The 20,590-nt window shown below is 37.9% G+C and overlaps 1 protein-coding gene across 1 annotated transcript in view; it reads left to right on the top strand.

Annotated features, from left to right (window-relative positions):
- The window catches only part of LOC125235125 (interference hedgehog), a 142,815-nt gene that overhangs the window by 68,677 nt on the left and 53,548 nt on the right, over positions 1-20,590 (top strand). Inside the window, exons 3-8 of the mRNA XM_048141559.1 lie at positions 7,389-7,447; positions 7,694-7,864; positions 17,237-17,428; positions 17,965-18,137; positions 19,151-19,355; positions 20,197-20,416. Coding sequence (XP_047997516.1) covers positions 7,389-7,447; positions 7,694-7,864; positions 17,237-17,428; positions 17,965-18,137; positions 19,151-19,355; positions 20,197-20,416 — 1,020 coding nt within the window. The remainder of the gene's footprint in view (positions 1-7,388; positions 7,448-7,693; positions 7,865-17,236; positions 17,429-17,964; positions 18,138-19,150; positions 19,356-20,196; positions 20,417-20,590) is intronic.

Genomic DNA, 20,590 nt, shown 5'->3' with positions numbered 1-20,590 from the left:
AATTTAAGAGTAATAAGTCTAATAACCTAGCCACAAAATTAAAATTTTGAAAAAACCCCCGACCGCGACATAGTACACCGATTTTCATGAAACATGGCAAGAACACTCCCGACTAACTCAGCTTTCAGACAAAAAAAAATCTAAATCGATTCATCCGTTCGGGAGCTACGATGCCACAGACAGACACACACACAGACAGACAGACAGACACGTCAAACTTATAACACCCCCTCGTTTTTGTGTCGGGGGTTACAAACACAAGTGGGGCTAGTGCAGTACGTTCGCACGCCACTTAGTAACTCGAGTGTCCACTTGTCCAGTGCATGCAAATGTACTTTATACTCCAATCTACTTTGGTGCGTAGGTATATTGGTGGTGGTATTATTCATTTATTTAAGTACTACAAATATCTACCTACTCAGACGACCAAATAAGGAATTCCGAAGTTGGTCAAGACAATAAAAATAAATGTGTCTCCATCTGCATTCGATGACCAAATCTGAAAATATCTCAAACATGTCTATAAAGTGAACGTGCATTTTATGAGTCACGCTTACGTGATACCAAGGATGATTTATATGGGATTTACAATCTTCATACTAAGAATCGTACCTCATTTTTTAGCGCCACCTATTAAAACTGTCATGACTACACTGATGATACCTACAAATATATTTTTTTCAAAATGTGTATTGACGTGATATCAATATCATGATTTTAAAATAAAGAAACATTTCATTTGTTCTTATCAAAGAGGATCGAGTATTATAGAGAGGTACTGTCGGAGTAAAATGTGTAAGCACAGTGCATAGACTGCAATCTCTTGACACAGGCTTAGAACTTTTGAACCTCAGTTTTGACAATTTGGCCCATATTCTTAGCTTGATATGTGTTAAAATGTCAAATATTAAAACTAGCGCCATCTAGCTGAGCGTACCCCAAAGGTGTAATGCCATCTAGGCCACCGTACCTTTTTCTGTATGGTACTGAGGTACGTTTTTTTCTTAGACTTTATTTGTCTATACGGAGTTATATATATGTCTTTGGCTCTTATAAAAAATAAACGCAAAAAAATATGATTTTGGCCACTTCCAGGCTGCGAAACAGCGCCATCTAGCTTTAAGCCTAAAAGGTCCATACATTTCAGGGGTACGCTTTTTGTATGTGCTTTGTCTGTCCCGGTTATATCGTCCTTGGTGATACCAATAATTTTGATGCAAGTAAGAACAAAACGCATTTTTACCTCTCAATTAGAGGAGATAGAACAAAATCAAACTTAGGAACAGTAGGTTAAGGTTCCAATTTGATTATCTCGAGGCGTCAAAGCTTTTCATGAAGCGTTTTGATACTCGTGTCGATTTAAAACGTTGGACCGAATAGCAATCCCTATCATGAAGTGATTTAGGATTGTATGATTACAGTACAACTCTTTTGATACTTGAAAGGGCCCAAAGAGCTGTCCTAAAGGTGTCCTTGCGTAAACCTCGCAGGTATCCAACTGTGGACTTGTACAGAGACGCCCAGGTCCTCAGCGTTAGAGGGTTGTTCTTGTTGCGGGCCGCCATGCGCGTACACAAGACCACGATCAACCTCTCGTCGTACGAGGAGATGTTGTCGAAGAGAATTTTTAAAGTTCCCACCGCTGCAGTTAAAACCACTTTTGCTAAGCAATTCCTAACTTCCTTCTGCCTTTTATTTACAACCAACTCGTCAAAAATATTGAGATTGGAAGCTGCACCGTCCTAGAGGCTAAAAAGAAATTGCAAGTTCTTCTGTTAACTTGGGATTACGATAAAACCGAATCAATACTTCATGTAATATCGTAATATCTTGGCTTGGACGCTTTTTACACACATATATGCATATTAACATACACACAAACTCACACACATACAACGCTCGCACGCACGCACACACACACACACACACACATTCATTCCCCTTTCTGCACTTCACATACGCGTAGTTACATAGGTACTGCAATGTAATTTAAGTTAAATAGTTTAATACTAATTGAATATTAACTAGAATAGTTTTAAAATTAATTAGAATAGGTACTTTTTGTTTGCATTGTTTCAAACCTAAGCCGCATGGCCTGTTAATCCGTAATTGCTTGGTTTCCACGGGACAGACTTCGCCTAATAGTGTGGGACCATAGAACTAATTGTCTGTAAATCTTTATGTTAAATAAATATTTCATTTTCATTTTCATTTTTTCATTTTCAGTCGATTGTAACCTCCATTCTTTATGTGTTAAAGACTCGTTCTCTGTAAATATCGGTGATATGATATGTAAGAGAAGACTGGTTGGCTCTATGAAAAGATAAAATAGATCATTCGAGAGCGGATTTATAATTGCAGACAATTTGTATAAGAAAAGTGGATCGTACATTTTTTCTACCATACTGCATCGAAGTTGCTAAAAAACTTACTAAGGCAAACGCTAACAATACGTCTTAGCCGCATCACTTCAAACTTCTATAGGGTCGTGTCAATAATAGGAAGTCACAGGTCCCGATCTGGGCGATCTGTCCATATTCAAACTTAGGTATGCCTGTATTCTCAAAATTCTGAACTCGTCGCCACACACCAGAAACGATCTTTACCTAATCGCAATTTATTATGGCTTCAGAACGACATTTAGGAAAATCACGTTGCTATCTAAATTTGGTGAGAAAGACCACCTTTAACCTTTAAGGTAAATTAAATGAAAACTCAAACTCATAAACTTCGTAAAAGTTAGAGTTTGTGCGGGTTGTCGCTGAGCCGGTCACATTTCGGCAGATCACGTGGCACCCGCTTGCTAAAATATATTTTTCTTTGTGACCGGCGGCACGTGGCTTTTAGTAAATACATTACCGTAAGTTGGATATGAATGCAAGTTTTTGTATTAAGTTTTTCTAGCCCAGAATTATTTTTTGTCCCATACATTTGATCCTAGATAAAAATAGGATCGACTCAATCGACTGTAAACGCCAATCTTCATTCATTTGTAATCGAGGGAAGGTCTTCGAATATTGTTTTCGGAGAACAGCACGGGATCTGGTATCTGCCCTTAGCCCTCTGTCATAATATGCGCCGGTAGCTAATATTAATGTCGTTATCGTAGCTTGCTCTCTATATAGTGCCAATACGGAAGAGCGATAGAGAGAGAGCTACGATAACGGTATTGGCGTAAGCGATTCTGACGTTAGCTAAGGTACTCTACTCATGAGGCTTTATCGGCCCGACCGACCTTTGCGCGCCCTTTCGACGACACGACATTGACCACGTATCCTTGACTGATGGCATTAAATATAATAAATAAATAAATAAATATTATAGGACATTCTTATAGTTGTTGTAAATAAAATATAACCGAATCTATTGATAACAAAGTCCAGAAATAAGAATGATACGAACATGAACATGGTATGAAATAAATAAAGTCTACTGAAAATAGTAACTTTGGATGGCTGTATCTCCTAAAGGGTGCGTCGTAGCGCAAAAATAATCGAATTTTCGTTCCCCTTTGATGCCCCGTATACGCTTATAAAAAAACAAAAAGTAAAAAAAAAATTCAAAAAAAACGAAAAAAAATTTTTTTGTATGAAAACGCACCCAAAATCAAATATTGTCTAGGGCCCGTACCAGTTGCAGTCGGCACGTCTATAAAGCCCCTTATAGTTTTTTTTAATTGGCTAAATACCTGGATGTTATGTAACAATTATCTGTGTTTGGAAATTAAAAAAGAGGACTTTGCCGGCCTTGGCCTGCAAGGTTTGTATGAAATTCCATTATCTATCAATCGTCCTAGCCGCACCTGCAACGTCATACTTCGCTGCCAATTATAAGGCACATAACATCAATATTTCATACCATGTTTGAGAAAATTAGTTTTTTATTACGAATAGATAGAAATATTCATAGATAGTAGAGAGAGAGTAGAGGTAGTAGACTTCTTGTCTGGTCGAAACTCTTAGCTTAGATTTAGGCACTGAAAATCGTCGTACGATACACGTGCGAAAAGGACATTCACAACTCGTGTCGATTTAAAACACTCCCTTCGATCGTGTATTAATTTATCGCTACTCGTATCGATTTTCCTCTTTTCCGCACTCGTATCTACAAGTATTTTGTTTGGGTTACAAAAAAAACACATTATTTACTCTACTACGTTTTATTTATGTCTCTTTAACATTACAAATTTGTAGACACTTATCTATACAAAAATGAATGTTGATAGTAATATTAATGAAGACTACTTCAACAAGTGTCAATTGTGAAATGCCGCAAAATACTAGTTGCTCTATAGAAGACCATAATAATATGATCCCCGATCCTTTACAACCCAGCAGCTCGGTACGCACGTTACAATTTTTTTTAATCTTCTTTAGTGAGGGCAACTGAGTACGACGGCATATTTAATTGTTTATAAAGTTTGAGGATACCTGAAAAAAATTAATACAAGAAGCCATTTTGAAAATATAATAAATATTCACTGCTTTCGGTCACGCGTGTACGCTGCGACCATTTTGCGACCGTTTGTCGAACGTTTGGTGACCGTTTGGCGACTGTTTTTTACATGGAATATTACCGTCTTAATCCATATTTTAACAACTTTATTGGTTTTCTAGGCATTATTTTTATTATTTCAGTATAGTATATGCACCGGAGCACTAAAACTTCACCAATCAATATACATAACACGCAAACACCGAGTAGTCAATAATATTATTACTGGTTAAACTGAGGTAAATTGATGGCGCGTTGATAAATTTAGACTTATTTTATGAAATCACTCGAGCAATTTAATTGGCCATGGTAATTAGCCCACATTATATTACAAATGCAAACAATATTTATCTTTAACAAATTCTTACGCCATTACATTTTAATGTCAAATGATTTTATTTATTTTTTACTTTGACGTCTCTGACAGTCGCCATTTGAAAAGAATGAAATGAACGAATGATTTTGGGAAAGTAGTCGCCAAACGGTAACAATGTGTGCACGCGTAGTGCACACTTCTGTCACTTCTGTGACCATTTGTGCCTGTTACCAATCGTCCCCATTTGGGTCGCCGCGACTAAACGTCGACCGTACTGCGACTAAGCATTGAGACCCGAAGACCTGTGTGTACACAAAATAGGAGGATTTGCGTAGGAACGGCGACCGATTATGGTTATATGGGAACCTTTTTCTACTTGAATATCCCATCTACTACCTATTGTTTATATGAACAGAATTTGTTCCACATTTTCGGGCGTTAACCGTCTCCGTCTTGGCTCATAAATCCATTTCAGGTGGCTAAATGACTTTTCAATTTTTGTTGAGGTTATATGGGTCATAATATAATTTCATTTGGCGATCTACACACTTCGTCTAAAATGTGCTATGTTGAACAAGAGAATAAAAAACATACAATGTCGGGGGCGATCACTAGTATAAGTATATAAAACTAGTATCGATAGTTGAGTTTATCGATATAGGATCCCTACTTGCCAAATAATTTTGCTCTGCGGAATCCTATAGGTACCACAGTATAATAAAGAGTACTATCGTGCCTATACTGTCTGAATTACTCGTATTATGTCAGACGGAACGACGCTACCATAGTACTCTTTATTATACTGTGACGCTACGATGTTGCCACTTTTTTAATTCTTCTTTTTGCCAGGCTGTAAGATGGGGTACCTATTGTTGTAACAAGAGTGACAAGAATAAGATTGCTTATGTCCAAGGGCGACGATGACTGCTTCCCATCAGGCGGCTCGTCCGCTCGTTTGCTGTCTATTTCATAAAAAAAGATGTAGGAAGGATGTGAAAGGCAGATACCCAAGATGGCGCCTTTAATATACAGGGTGACTACTAATTCGATCTATTCTTTCAAAGGGGTTATTCTATAACATATAAAAACTAACTTAACTCAGAACTACTGTTTTTCTACCTTTAATTGACTGGGCTAAAACATTGCAAATAACCCCTTTTAAAGGAATCGATCGAATTAGCAGTCATCCTGTACAAATTTGATATCTATCCGCCCTACATCCGATATCATACCGGATCGGATAATGTGAAAACGCTCTAAAACCTATAAAATAAATGTAAGGCATCCTCAAACTGCTTCTCTTGCCCCAGTTAAAATAAACTATGCTGTCTTACTTACTAAATACCTCATCTGAATATTCAAATTGGCACATGCGATTTTGTAGTAAATTCTGTTTATTATCTGTTTTTATTTGATATACATAGGAGTAGGTAATTCCGTTTTTCCATTTTGAGGTACGGAACCCTTAGAATATGTCTAGGTATGCTTTCTCTATGGTACTCTAAGAGCTCGACTGCTCTCTCTCGGTAAGCGATGAACACACGTCCCGATACAAACGTTAATTAATTATAAGCTCTCTTATCGTGCCAATCATGTGATAGCCCTGCGGGAATTTATTTCCGATTGTTATTTGACATTCGTATTTCGTACGTATTATACACCTACCTAGTAAAGTAAATCTATAAGTCTACAAGGGAAGTCTATAAGCTCTTTTGGTGCTTTAATTCTAGCGTTTCCTTGACTTACAAAAAGTCGGCGAAAGGAGAGAAGCTCTTTCTTTCGGACCGTGTTTCAGCTTGGTTTTAGCGTTTTTTTTTTTTTTTTTATTATAAATGGGCTTACTCTTGACCACAGACTAGCCAAAGGCAAAGACGTGGCCTACGATGGAGTGAGCTCGCCCAGAAGATGCCTGTTCACTCTTGATTTGAAGGTTGCCGGGTTATATGAGCTCGGAAATATAGCCGCCGGCAAGGAATTCCACTCCTTGGCAGTGCGCATAAGAAAAGAAGAAGCAAAGCGCTTCGTGCGGATTCGTGGAATATCCACCAAGTAAGGATGGAGACCTGCCGTGCGTCTAAGAGTTCGATGGTAGAATGGGGACGGTGGAATAAGCTCGTGTAGCTCTTGAGCACACTCCCCGAACTCCCCGTTTTGATTTAGAGAGAACAAAGGTAGTCGTAGTGTGAGGCCTGAGTGGACGTTCGGAGCGGAGCGCTCGGCGGGGCGGACGAGCATGCGTCCACCCACCGCAGCGTCGACTCAGGACACTTGTATGAGTTTCAATTGTTAGACATGCATACCGCGTGCCCCGCCCCGCTGCACGCCTAATATGAGCGTGCCCTGAGTGCATTTTAGTGGTTTTACTTCCATTCCTTCTAAATATTGTCATTCTATTGTCATCATGTTAATTATTTCCGTATTATTTTCTCAGTATTTATTTTCCTTCTTAGGCTAGGTATTTTACAAAATAATGATGTATATAAAAATAAAATATAAAAACATTTACAAAACAATATAAAAACATATAAACATAAAAACATTCCGTATCATTTTAAGTAATTATTTATTTTCTTTTCAGAACTGGAATGGAAGTTCACAAAATTTCCTGAGCCTGTGACAGCGCCGGTTGGCGATGTAGTAAGTATATTAATTTATTTTTCCCGGGCCATCTTAGACACTTTTTCTTTCGGACGAACTCTGCTCCGTACGGCTTAGTATTGGTACGAGAAATTCTTAGGTTTGACTTATTACTTGATTTAAACAACCGCTAAAAGCCGAAAGGGACAGTGCGATGCGTTGGTAAGAGGAAACACGGTCCCTGAATAACTATTTTTTTTGTAGGAAGTACTTATCTTTTCTGTACGTAATTATTATGTGTTTTAGGTGACATTTGAGTGCGCAGTGAATGTGCCAGGCGAGCGGCTGGCGTGGCGATGGCGGCCCGACCGGCCTGGGGAGACCTGGGTTGATGCTGAGGGCATCAGCGACAGAGACAAGATCACCACGAGGCTGCTGGTAGATATTAAAGAAGGCGCAGAGAACGCGCTATATCAGGTGTGTATAGTTTTACTATAGTAAGCAAGAAGAAAGGCATACCAGGCTAGGATCTCTGAAGTAATGTTATAATATGATGGTAGTGTAAGTAGTGTAAGATCTTCCACCACCGCTACCACGGGATCTTCAAGTAGCAGAACAGTTAGTATCAGTTGTCGGACTCTGTCCCGTTCAAACTATCGGCTCCGTTTCGTTTGGCACAATTTGAGTTCCCTTTGCGTGCGCTAGCACAGATAAGACTTTTCGACCTTGAACTGCTGTCCATGTTTTACGAAGTACCATCTTATCTGTAGGTGAGTACGGTCACGGACATTAGGCTCCCTAATGATTCTCCGACAATTTTTTAGCCGATTATTGATTCGCCGACAACGATTCGCCGAATGCCATTTAGCCGAATAATCAAACTATCGCTGTCACTTTTGGTCGAATAACGTTACGTAGAATCTTGGTTCGTATACAGTTCAGTTCGCTTCTGTGCAAATTATCCGAACTATTGTTGGACCTTTTTCATTTAGCAAAGTAATATTTTCGTTTAGGCCACGATTAGTCGAAGAACGTTTCACATTTTATACATTGTTAAAATATGTTAATTCGAAAGAATGAATGAATTATCGCTGTTGTAAAAAAATTACGCACTTAATAGACACTTTTTTTTTCTTAAACAATGTATAACGTTAAATTCTTTTAGTTGCGGTAATAATGTACATATACTGGCAACATTATGTTGGTGAGTTGGAAACAATACCTAATACATAATTTACTAAGAATATGATGATTAATATCATAAAGTAGTTGAAATAAATGTGAGTTACTCTTATAAACGAGATTTTTGAATCTGAAGAACAGTTTGTACGCAAGTTCCAACTCACCAAAAAAAAATACCAAACGATCACTATGACCTATTGTGTTTCGACCAATTTTTTGTCGGCAAATTTTTACAGTTACAAAATGATTATTCGACGAAAAGTAAATCGGCGTATCAAATTTCTGCTTATCAATACCGTTTACGAACGAATATTATGCGAAATGAGAATTTTCCTTTCGTTATTCGGCCAAAAAAGATGTCGGCGAATCGTTGTCGGCGTACCGAAAATCGGCGTATTTTATTTCGGAATATCAATCGGGCACCCGGACATTAATTGTCGATCACCTTCTAGCTCATTTTATCCTGGACACGGCATAGCTTAACTACGAGTATGATATAACTCCTTATTTATTATGAAGCAGTAGCGTCACCATGCAGCCAGCCAGCCAGCCAGTCAGTCAGTCTGTGGCATCGTAGCTCCCGAACGGACGAACCGATTTAGATTTAGTTGTTTTTGTTTAAAGCTGAGTTAGTAGGGAGTGTTCTTAGCCATGTTTCATGAAAATCTAGCCACTATGTCGCGGTCGGGGGTTTCTTCAAAATTTTAATTTTGTGGTAGGGTTAGTTCAAAAAAGCGCACCTACAGGATGACATAAGGTACCTAATCTTTGCATGTTTATATGTGTGATTCATACTTGTGTACTTGTGTTCTCACATTACGAGCTTTCAACAAAGGAAGGTAGGTAAAACGGGATTTATCGACCGAACTGTCATTTAGCTGTCAAATACCAAACGAAGACAGCGCTCAAGCGGAAATTACAAATGGTTATTTTTGGCACAACCGTCATCTATGTAATTGGTCTGGTAATGGCATTTGCTAGCCGCTGAAGGAAGATGTAATAGCTTCTATGTTAGGTACATCAGTGCCAAGTTTTTTTTTATTGTAGACTGATCAGCGATTGACCCTAGTCACACCTAATGGAAAGTGAAGACAGAGTCTAAGATGGAGCTCGCCGATTCAGTAATAGCTTTTTCACTCTTGGTCGTATTTATCTGGGAACACAGATGGTGGGAGCGCATTCCATTCCTTTGCAGTCCGCATCACAAAGGATGAGGCAAATCGATTTGTGCGGACAAATGGAATACTAACCGCATACGGGTGCATTCGTTCTTCACGCCTAGACGTTCGAAGATGGAAAGGAGAAGGAGGGATTAGGAGGGAATCGGATCATTTTTTTTTAAAAGCTTAAGAGTCAGGCTAAGATAAGTTTGAATACCCTGCCTCTATAAAGTATTAAGTAAAGGTCACGTTTGTTCTGAAGGTGATGTTGTGTTCATCGAAGTTTGACGTTTACATTTAAACCGGCGAGGTTGTCAACATCGTTGTTAACTTCTAGATTAAATATAAGAAGATCATACATAAAAATGCGACCGCCTAAGAACGCCATGAAAAAAAAATGCCTTGTTGCCATCGATTATTTGTAGATTGGCGTTAAGTGTCACTTTCGAGCCATAAATCTATGTCAAAAGTGACACTTAACGCCATCTACAAGTATGTATATTCGAAAGCTATAAGACATTTTTTGTGGCGCCATGTGTAGTTATAGTGTATGCGCGGGCTTTAGTACCTACATGAGTATTATATTCTTTGACCTAAGTACATACATAATAGTATTTTATACAATCGTGATATAATACAAAGCTTTTCAGTCGAGTACCATGTTTAGGCCACGAAGCTTGCTGAGTGGCCTAATAGTACGGTACGAGAGTGAAAAGCTTAATTATATCACTATTGTATACAATACTTTTTCTATGAGTCATGATCTTCATCGTCAATGGACGAAAAATATCATCATTCAAGTTAAAATTTATGTTAATGGCGATGGCGTCGTTCACTACTTGGCAACCAATTGTTTGTAATAACCGTCCTGGGGGCCGATTTTTTAGTCTCATTGTCACTAAAATACCGGTTGAAAACGGTGAATTGCCTATTAAAATTTTCAGTGACAATTTTCTGAATTCGAACGCCGTGAGTCTCAAAAATCGGCCCCCTGTGATTGGTCGATAACGCGATAGATAAAAAAAAATGTGTTTCAGATGCAGAAAATTTTGCCAGCTATCGCAAATTAGTATAGAACTTGTATGAAGTTCTATTTTTGAATTTTTTTCAGTTAACTAAAGTGAAGTGTAATGAAATATTATAGTTGACTGAGTGTCAAAGACAACCCAACACTGAAAAGTCAGCACTTATAGTTCAGTCTGTGGTGTCCTAATTGACAGATTAAAGTCGACGAGTAGAAAGAGAAACATTGCGAGAAAACGTTCCGATTCCGACCCACAAGTATAATCTCATTTAATACCTATTTAACCTTTTATCAAAAACAAAATGTCGTTATAAAATGTTCGTGTTTATTGGAACTTTTTTGCGTACTTAACTACGACGTACCTACTTAATAATATTATTTTGTGACTTAAACAATGAAAAAAATTAAAATACGAGCGTGGGTTTATACATAAATGAGCTAAAAGTTCTAAAACCAAAATATGAAATAAATTACCTTTGTAATTCAAGCTATTAAGTATAATACACAGTCAATGAGTAGGTACGAGTAGGTATAAAAATAAAAGCTAGAAGCAGAATTACGGTTATTTGAAGTTAAGCCGAGATATGCTTCGTTCAAGTACGAGTAAATGCCTACCCCAATTACCCACTTTTATAGGGTTCCGTATCCAAATCCAAAGGCTAAAACGAGACTCACCACGGCCCCTATGTCGAAACTTCAAAACCATAAAGGTACATTTTTTTTAGACGTAGGTACAAAAAAGTACATTTTTTTTTTGTGAATTTGTACCGCAACAGAATTAATAAAATCATCCGTGGTCGTGCTGTATAGTATCACACTAATATTGTTTTAAACATTGTTTGGCTAATTCAATCAAATATCTTTTAACAAGTTTGATCTTGTTCGTACAATTTTGACTTGTATCATCAATATTGTAATTTATTCCGTTTACTAAAATACTTTTGTTTCAAACGGATAAACCCGCAACAAGTCGAACTTGCACAATGCAAATTTCTCTCAGTGTGTAAATATCTCGAAAACCAGAGGATTTTGACTAAACCAAGGGTTTAGGTGTATTTTCATTTCATTTCATTTTCATTTCAGGTGTCCAGTAATATAGTTCCTTCGATTTACTTCTCACATGAACAAATTGTTAATAGCCTAAACGACTTGGTGTAGGTACGTACAGTTACCAGCGATAACATATTACTATGTATACTCTGTCAAACAAGTCTGTCAGTAGGTAAATAAGAATAAAGAAAACTATACGCATCCTTTTCTTTAGGGTGCTAGAGAAAAGAATACCTATAGTTTTCTTAGTTCTTATTAGACTTGTTTGACAGAGTATATTCAAAAATATGTGACACCCTCTTACGGAGCTACAATAATTAAGATAATGTCAGATAGGCTTTTGTTTCCTAACATGTTTTTGTTGGTGACTGTGCCTACAACCGGAAATTGAAGCCTATCCAATCTGTTAACACAACCGACCCTCGTCTTATTGCGGAAATTGTGTTTGTTGTAAATATTCAATAAATGTGGTTATAAAACCTTGAATTTATCCTCAAAATGAGCTGCATTTAAGCAGTTTATTTACGTTAAAGAAGCCTATTAAAACGCTTTAAATTTTCAAATAATATTGACATAATATCTATGACGCTGGTGGCCTATCGGTAAGAGCGTGCGACTATCAATCGAATCCTGGTTCGTACCAATGAGTTTTTCGAAACTTATAATATGTGCTAAATTTCATTTGATATTTGCCAGTCGCTTTTCGGTGAAGGTAAACAACTAAACATCGTGAGAAAACCGGACTAATCCCAATAAGGCTTAGTTACCCTCCGGGATTAGTTGTCAAAGCGGATGCTAAGCCGTGGCTAATGCCGGGATAGCGCAAGGAGGATGATGATGATTGACAGAATATCCATTAAAGCTACACACAGAGTTGCTCGTAATCTTAGTCTTAATTAATTTTTCTAATAAAGGAGTACGTTACCTTTGCATGGTACGTACACTTTGCATCGGGCCTGCGTTCGACACTTCATTAGGTGTCTTTAGAAAGCTCTATGTGATCACCGACTACTCATCATCGTCATGGAAAATTACATGTCAGACGCCTCGGCTTGGTCTATTTCAGATTCCAGTGTTGCGTAGCCGAATGCACAAACGCTCACGAAACGCTCAAGGTAATAAATATCTCTTTCGTAGCTGGGCATTTTCGCGAGAACAATCACGGTTACAAAGTGGAATTGAAAGGAATTTATTTTTTCATCAGCCATTTATGTTAGGCCATTTTTAAGCCATTTATGTTAGGTATTTTTACTATTTTTAGCGTCTCTTATTTAGGATAAATTGTATATATACAGTTATTGTAATTTATTCATTTAAATTAAAGTACATGAAATATGAATCAGTTTTATTAGGCATCATTACACAAATTCACAATCTAATAAAAATACTTTCTCACAAGGAAAAATAGGATAGTTACAAAACTGAACACTGCTGTAACAAAGTGGAAAACTAAAGGCAAATTCACATTTGCCAAAAATAAAAACACCCTAATGGGTCTAACTAAAAAAAGAGATTCCAATAATTAGGTGTGCCAATTATTTATTTGTAATAATCACTTTCAAAACATCGACCACATATGTAATCTATACTTTGTACTTTTCGGGTGCAAGTAGGGATTGCAATCCAGCAGTATTTTCAATCCAGCTGGATTTTGCTGGATCGGCGCCAATCCAGCTGGATCCAGCGCGGATCCAGCAGGTAGAAAAAATGCCAAAAAAAAATTACATTTTGCTCTACTATAGGGCTGTTATTACTAAAATTATTTGAAATAGTGAAAGGAAGGATGAAAACGCGCAATTTTGTCAGCATAATTTATAAAAAAAAAACTTAAAACGGTTCTCTTATTTATCTCCGAAAATTGTATGACCGAATATCACTTCCCAACGCACGTTTCGCGGAAATTCCGCCGAATGTTCATTTCCCAAATTATCATATTGTTTTTTTTTTTTTTAATTTGCCAACCTTGCATTTATGTACCTACCAACTTGGCCGTTTTTAGTGTTTTTCAAAAGGCTTTTTAAAAAAAAACAAACTTTCATGTTATCTAATGTTTTACTTGACGTAATATACAACTAGTTGTTTATTGTATATACCAAATGTTTTATTGAACACCGACAATATCTATGGCGTATTTCGAAAAATATGCAATACTGAGTCTCCTATGAACTTCTAAATTTATTGACAGGGATGCAATTACGTATTTTACTTACGTATATATATTTTTTAAATAGTTACCTACTTACTCTTTTTACAAGATTATTTTTTAATTTATTGTTATTACATTTCATTTCCTCACGGTCAACCTAACACGCCCCTCCTCGTTTCGCTCGTTGTCGCCCCTAACTGGACTCTGTCATATATGATTATACTGCCAACATAGTCCGTGAACAGAAAACTGCTACTTTGCTCCCTTCTAACAGGGAAGAAAAATTAAAATTAATTTGTAAAAAGTTGGCATTAGTTTTTGTAACCATTTTTAATCCATAAAGCAATCTACATAAATAAAAAAGTCATTAAAAGTGTAACAACGATGATGCGAAGGTACCTACTACAATAAGTAGGTACATAAATAATGCTATCAACCAGACATGGCCTGCTTTTTTGGCACAACATTTGGGCATTCACTAGTTCACATTGAAAATTACTAATTTACTTACTAGTACTTAGTTAATATTTATGAAAAAATAAACCTCTAAGTAGGTATATTATACGTAGACAAACATCAATCAATATTCTGATCTAAACATAAGTTGAAAATTAAAAGAAATTTTGCGGTAACAGTAAATAATTAAATACTATAAATATATTTTGAGATCTTCAGTAACAGTTTTAAACTACTTAAGTTTTTGAAAAAAAACACACAATTGTAGCGAAATAGAATTATTTTGTGCTAAGCGGCCACGGGCTACGCGCGGGAACGCGGAACCGTTTTAAACATGACGTAAAATAAGTTTATTAAAGTTAATTACGCATTTTATTGCAGATTTTTTTATTTGCGGATCCGCAGCGCTGGATCCAGCGCTGGCTGCTGGATCCAGCATACCGAAAAATGCGCTGAATCCAGCTGGATTGCTGGATGCTGGATCCAGCAATTGCAATCCCTAGGTGCAAGCTGTCATCTGGTACAGTCGCCTTTATATTTCCACTTTGTAACTATATGGCGTTCCACATATATGTAACCAAACAAAGCGGAAGCAACGCATCCGTGGTTCACGATCAAATACTTTGAATATTGTCGGTCGATGAACGTATTTCTCTGTGCTGAATAATGCAATCGATAAACAACCTATTAAATATTGAAAAACAAATAAAATCTAAAAGTAAAAAAAATCTTACACTTCTTAAATCACCAGTTACAAAGTAGATACGTAGTTACGTTTTGACCTCGCCTGATGCAAAATTTAAAAAGGCTGACCTGGCCCCGTAGCCGAATGGCATTTCTCCGACGCCAAACGAAAGCGATACGCCGCTGGCTCTGTCGCGCCAATGCAAGCGCGATAGAGATAGATATCTACTAGCGCTTCGTTTCGTGAGCGTTTCGTGAGCGATTGTGCCATTCGGCTAGCCACCCTGTTATGTTTTAAATGGCGCCTAACGTTAGTGTTGCCAGGAAGTGATACTATACACTATTTTGGAAATTTTACTTTTTTATTTTTTGAAAATAATGGTTACAAAATGGATTTCCACTTCTACGTTAAATCATGGGACGCGATAAAATTTAATATTCTAATATATTGAATAGTATTATATTTAACGCTGCATGTTTATAATGTATATTTCATAAAGAAACTGACCACTACAAAACAACATAAATAGGGAAAAGTTCTTGAACTACCTTAAAACAATGTTAAAATGTCGTCGATCGAGTTAGGATATGTCGAAAACTAGGGGTAGCGGCACAGAAAAATTGATTTTATGCAAAAAGTTCTAAGAAATTTTAGTTTTTTTTTTTTTTTTTTATTATAAACTGGCCAGTGATTGACCTTAGTCGCACCTGATGGAAAGTGACGACAAGGCCGAGGTTGTAGCTCACTGGTTCAGTAACAGCCTTTCACTCTTGACTTGAATTCACCCAGATTGTATTCGCCCGGGAATACAGATGAGATGATGATGATTTAGTCAATTTATTTCTAATAGTTTATTAAAAATTGAACAAAACTGAATCTATTTTATGTCCAGTTTTTGCCTTAATTTTTCAAATTTACGTCGTAAATGTGTAGGACTGGCTGAGTTTTGTCTGAATCTTTTCTCGGGAAAATGCCCAGCCATCTATCTCTATCGCTCTTGCGTATTGGCGCGACAGAGCTAGACTACATTTCTGCGGCGTTTCGGTGGCGTTTCGCGTCGCAGTAATGCCATTCGGCTACGCCCCCTGGTCTATTAACTGCTTATAATTAGAGATATCGTCGATTCTGTGACATGACTGAAATACCGTGTTTTCGAACTTCAGCATTCCTGAAAAATTTCATAACTTTACAGTCTTTACATTCCAACGGAAAGTCCAAAAATGAGAACGCTTCAATCAAGCCTGCGTATTCAGTAAGTTATAATTATAAGCAACTGTTTCGTGTTTTTTTTAGATTTAACGTTAGTACGTTATTTACTGGTAAGATAAAATTGTGACTAGGTTAGGTATCCCATTAAGAATACTTTCGTTAGGTCCGGTATTTCACTCATAACCAAAGTTGTCATCGGTATTAATTAAGTGCTGCAGTGGAGGCCATGACTGTAGACAATGATCTGATCAAGAAGATAAGTTACATGATAAATATGTTATTGTTTTACTACGTCAATATGAATTGATGGTGATAATCCATGAACATTTAGGTTGTAGCAGGAATAACCTGCTCGCGTAAGCTATCTTTGCTCCGACTTGAACATTAAATAGGTAGACGGTTTGGAGTGTCATTAATATCATATAGGAGTGGGTATTTAAATAAAAATATAACATTTTGTCATTACAAATGTTTTGTGGATGGAGAGATTTTTTTTATACTACGTCGGTGGCAAACAAGCATATGGTCCAACTGATGGAAAACGGTCACTGTAACCAATGGACGCCTGCAACTTAAGCAGTTGCCAATCTATTAGAAACTTGTACACTCCCTTTTGCTTTGTTAAGTACACAGCAAAAAGGAGTGTACAAGTTCCAAGGACGGTTCGGGTTGCCTACGACTCCAAGGACAATAGACGGAACAAAGTAGTTCCGTAGGTCCTTCCGTTACCAGCACACCGCACCCTCGTAGAGCTCTGGCAGCCTTACTCACCAGCAGGAACACAACACTATGAGTAGGGTATAGTGCTGTTTGGCTGCGTTCTTCTGTAAGGCGGAGGTACTTCTCCAGTTGGGCTCTGCTCTAGATTTGCCCTATGCCCTACCTCCTATACTACTAACTCCTATTTTCTTTTTATGACATTTCTGTATTATTCTAGTGCGTCGTCTGGTACGGCGCCATCAGCCTCGCCTCGGACCCGGCTCGGCTGACCATCGCGCGGATAGACCTCAGTCACAACTCGCGCGAGACCAGAGTTATCACAGCCCCGCTGCACAACGCTGTGGTGCTGCACTGCAAGGAGCCGCTGTCGGAACCGCCGGCGGAGCTGAGCTGGTGGAAGGAAGTCCAGGTGAGCTCCATGTTGCCATATGTTTGATTAATAGGGATCCGAGACCCGGCTAAGCTGACCATCGCGTGGATAGACCTCAGTCGCAACACGCGCGAGAGTCATCACGACCCAGCTACACAACACTGTTGTGCTGGTGGAAGGAAGTACAGGTGAGCTCCATGTCTTTGGTCCTTGGATATTACTCTCCTTTTCACGTTGTCTTCTAGGAGTACGGAACATGTATGACAACTGGGGCTACTGCTCTCCCGAGAGGGACTAAAGTTGAACTGGTCAAGGTGAAATGAGGTCAAAGTGAGGTTTTTGATGATTAATATTTCTTAAGTTAGTCACTAATCGTTTCTTTGACAGAGTCGTCAAATTAATTAAGAGTAAGTATGAGTGGAGGTTAGGCAAGGACTTTTTTTGTGCTCCCAGCCTGCCAAGTTGAACCGAGTTTGAACACCGAACAGTTACCACGTTCGCTGCGGTACCGGGCCGAAAGACCTTATACAAAGGTCCCAGGTGTTATGGTTAACTGTGAGATTGAAAAATTTCAGGGAGTGCGACAGCCAGTGGAGACTCCTCACGGCGTCCTCGTCCTCCACAACGCGACGAGTGCGGACACCGGGACGTACGGCTGCACGGCGACCAACAACCTGAGCGACGAGCGCGTCGACCTCCCGGAGAGGACGTATCTGCGGGTGCAGCACGAGGGTCACGGAGAGTACAGGTACAGTCAACTGCAGACAAAATGATACCCCCTTGCATATGCATGATTGACAATTAGAGACTTGTACATCTCTTGAAATGTATAATTTAGCTGTTCATTTTCTGTATTTTTTTGTATGATTTGACAAAGGTTTTTACTTTTTAAATATTTTAATTTTATAAAATTTGACTCTTGGAGACCCTATACATCTCCATGGATTATTTGATTAAGTATAATATCTTTACTTGTAACAGTCTTTTACAACTCTAAAATTATTATAGATTCCTTTTTTCTTTGTATCTGTTTGTGCTTTCTTTATGTATTAATTTTATAGTTAGTAATAATATGACATTTAGAGACTTTATACATCTCTAACTCTATATCAGTGTATAGCTACTTTGCTAATATGATTAAATATTTTTAATTGTTAATATTTCTATTAATTTAATTTGTTTAACTTTAATGAATACTCTGTAATGTTGACATGTAAAAGTGGGGCCCTGTGGCCTATTTGCTGAATAAATGATTTTGTATTTTTTTTACAAATTTCTATGTAGGGGGTATACTTTTCTCTGCAGCTGATTACGATATAAAACAATGTTTATGGCGGGTTATAGAAACATCAAAGTGGGAGTGCGGCTGTCCAGCCTGTGTTGCGTTCCTTCTAAGAAAGCAGATATTTTATATAAAACTTTTCTTCTCAAACTTCGCGTGGGAACATCTATAAATAATCAATTTAGACTGTTTGAGAATGCCCTCCGGATTTTAAAAACGTGACACACAGCTTAGGATAACGGTGAAACCGAAGCTTAATGACGAACTGCAAAACAGCTGAAATTTTTCTGTCTTGAATTTAGTGAACCTAGCTTGTTACCTTACCGCGCGTCTCGACTCTCGATATAGCTCACTTGACAATCTTTCGCTATTTCCACCATGTAGTCGATCAATAATATATTGATTTAAACGAACACTAAAACACACTATTCTAAAATTATGTAGTCGATCAAATTCTAATCAATCACATTCTTTAAAAGGTTTCTTGAATCAGAAGACTACGTCGGTGAGGTCATCGATGGGATCCTAACGGTGCCCGTCCGACCGAAGGACGCGCTGCGCCTGTGGTGCGGCGCCGTGGGCTCCCCACCGCCTAAAGTCACGTGGTACAGGGGCACTGAGAAATGGAACGGTTTCAGACGCGGCCACGACTTGGTAGTCCAGCCTTTCACTGCAGAAGACGAGGTATGCTACCATTACAAATATTACAATATAGAGTGCCCAAGTATTGTAATAGACATCTAAGTAGGATAGATCCCTTTCATAGTTCTCTTTATAGTCTTAAAAACCTTTTATGAAAATTATTTTATAACCTTACTTACTTCCTAAAAAGTTAAATGTTTTATAGCTAAACTTCATCGTTTATGTAATTATGATAAACTTTGCACATCTTCATTCTAAATTCACTTGTTACCACATGCTTTATAAAGATCTTCGTAGCTACCTACCACCTTTGCATACTTTTGTATTTTAATATTTATTGTATTATGTAACTTTAGCCTTACCTTAGCATAGCTTTGCTTGTGTTATTTATTTTGACTGTTCTGAATTTTATGAACCTCCTAGTCTTTTTTTAGAGTAAGTTTGCATGCGTATATTTATATGCACCCTTGTTATATGTATGAATGACTGTATGTGTTCTAAATAAATAAAAATAAATAGATAAAATAAATAATATTAAAACCAGAAAAGTCAGGCACACACAAAATCATCAACAGAAATACTATTTCTAGAAAAATTTAACGATGCCAGTCCGTCCTAATCACGCGCTGCGCCTGTGGTGCCCACAGCCTAATACGTGGTACAAAGGCACTGAAAACAAAAAAAAAAAAACAGTAGATTATAAAAATTCCCTGTGTACGAGTAAGTATAAAGTCTGCAGAGTGGCGTGATGAAATATTTTCAAATGCCTAATAATGCTCTTCATCCATGTTTACCATACTTTTTCCGTATCTTCCTATTTGACATCACTAACAGCGCCTAGCTACATCTGTATCTCTTGAAATTCAACATACCGTCCTTTCAGGGCATATATTCGTGCTCTGTTAACGGCAACGGCATTCGCCGCTCGTGGCGTGTTCTGGCGCTCCAGCCGCCATATTGGGAGGGCGTGGCGTCCGGCGTGAACGCCAGCGAAGGCACGCCGGCGCGCGTGGCGTGCGGCACGCCGGTTGGCCAGCCCCCGCCTCAGGTGCACTGGATGTTAAACGCTGAGCCTGTCATTGGGAAAGGCGTAAAGGCACAAGGTAAGTTCGCGATCTGAATTTATCGCAAGTAAACTACTGGAGGAAAATTCGTTAATTTGTTTCACAATATGTCTTTGGGTCAAATAATTTTAAACCATAGATAAAGATTTTACTCAAATTCGTGAAAGGGCGTTTTCCTAAATAAATCTCGAAAATTAAATTTCACCAGATCTG

The sequence above is a fragment of the Leguminivora glycinivorella genome, chromosome 17, assembly GCF_023078275.1.
Source record: "Leguminivora glycinivorella isolate SPB_JAAS2020 chromosome 17, LegGlyc_1.1, whole genome shotgun sequence".
NCBI lineage: Eukaryota > Metazoa > Arthropoda > Insecta > Lepidoptera > Tortricidae > Leguminivora > Leguminivora glycinivorella.
The sequence above is the reverse complement of the archived record's forward strand: the minus strand, read 5'-3'. Positions and strand labels throughout refer to the sequence as shown.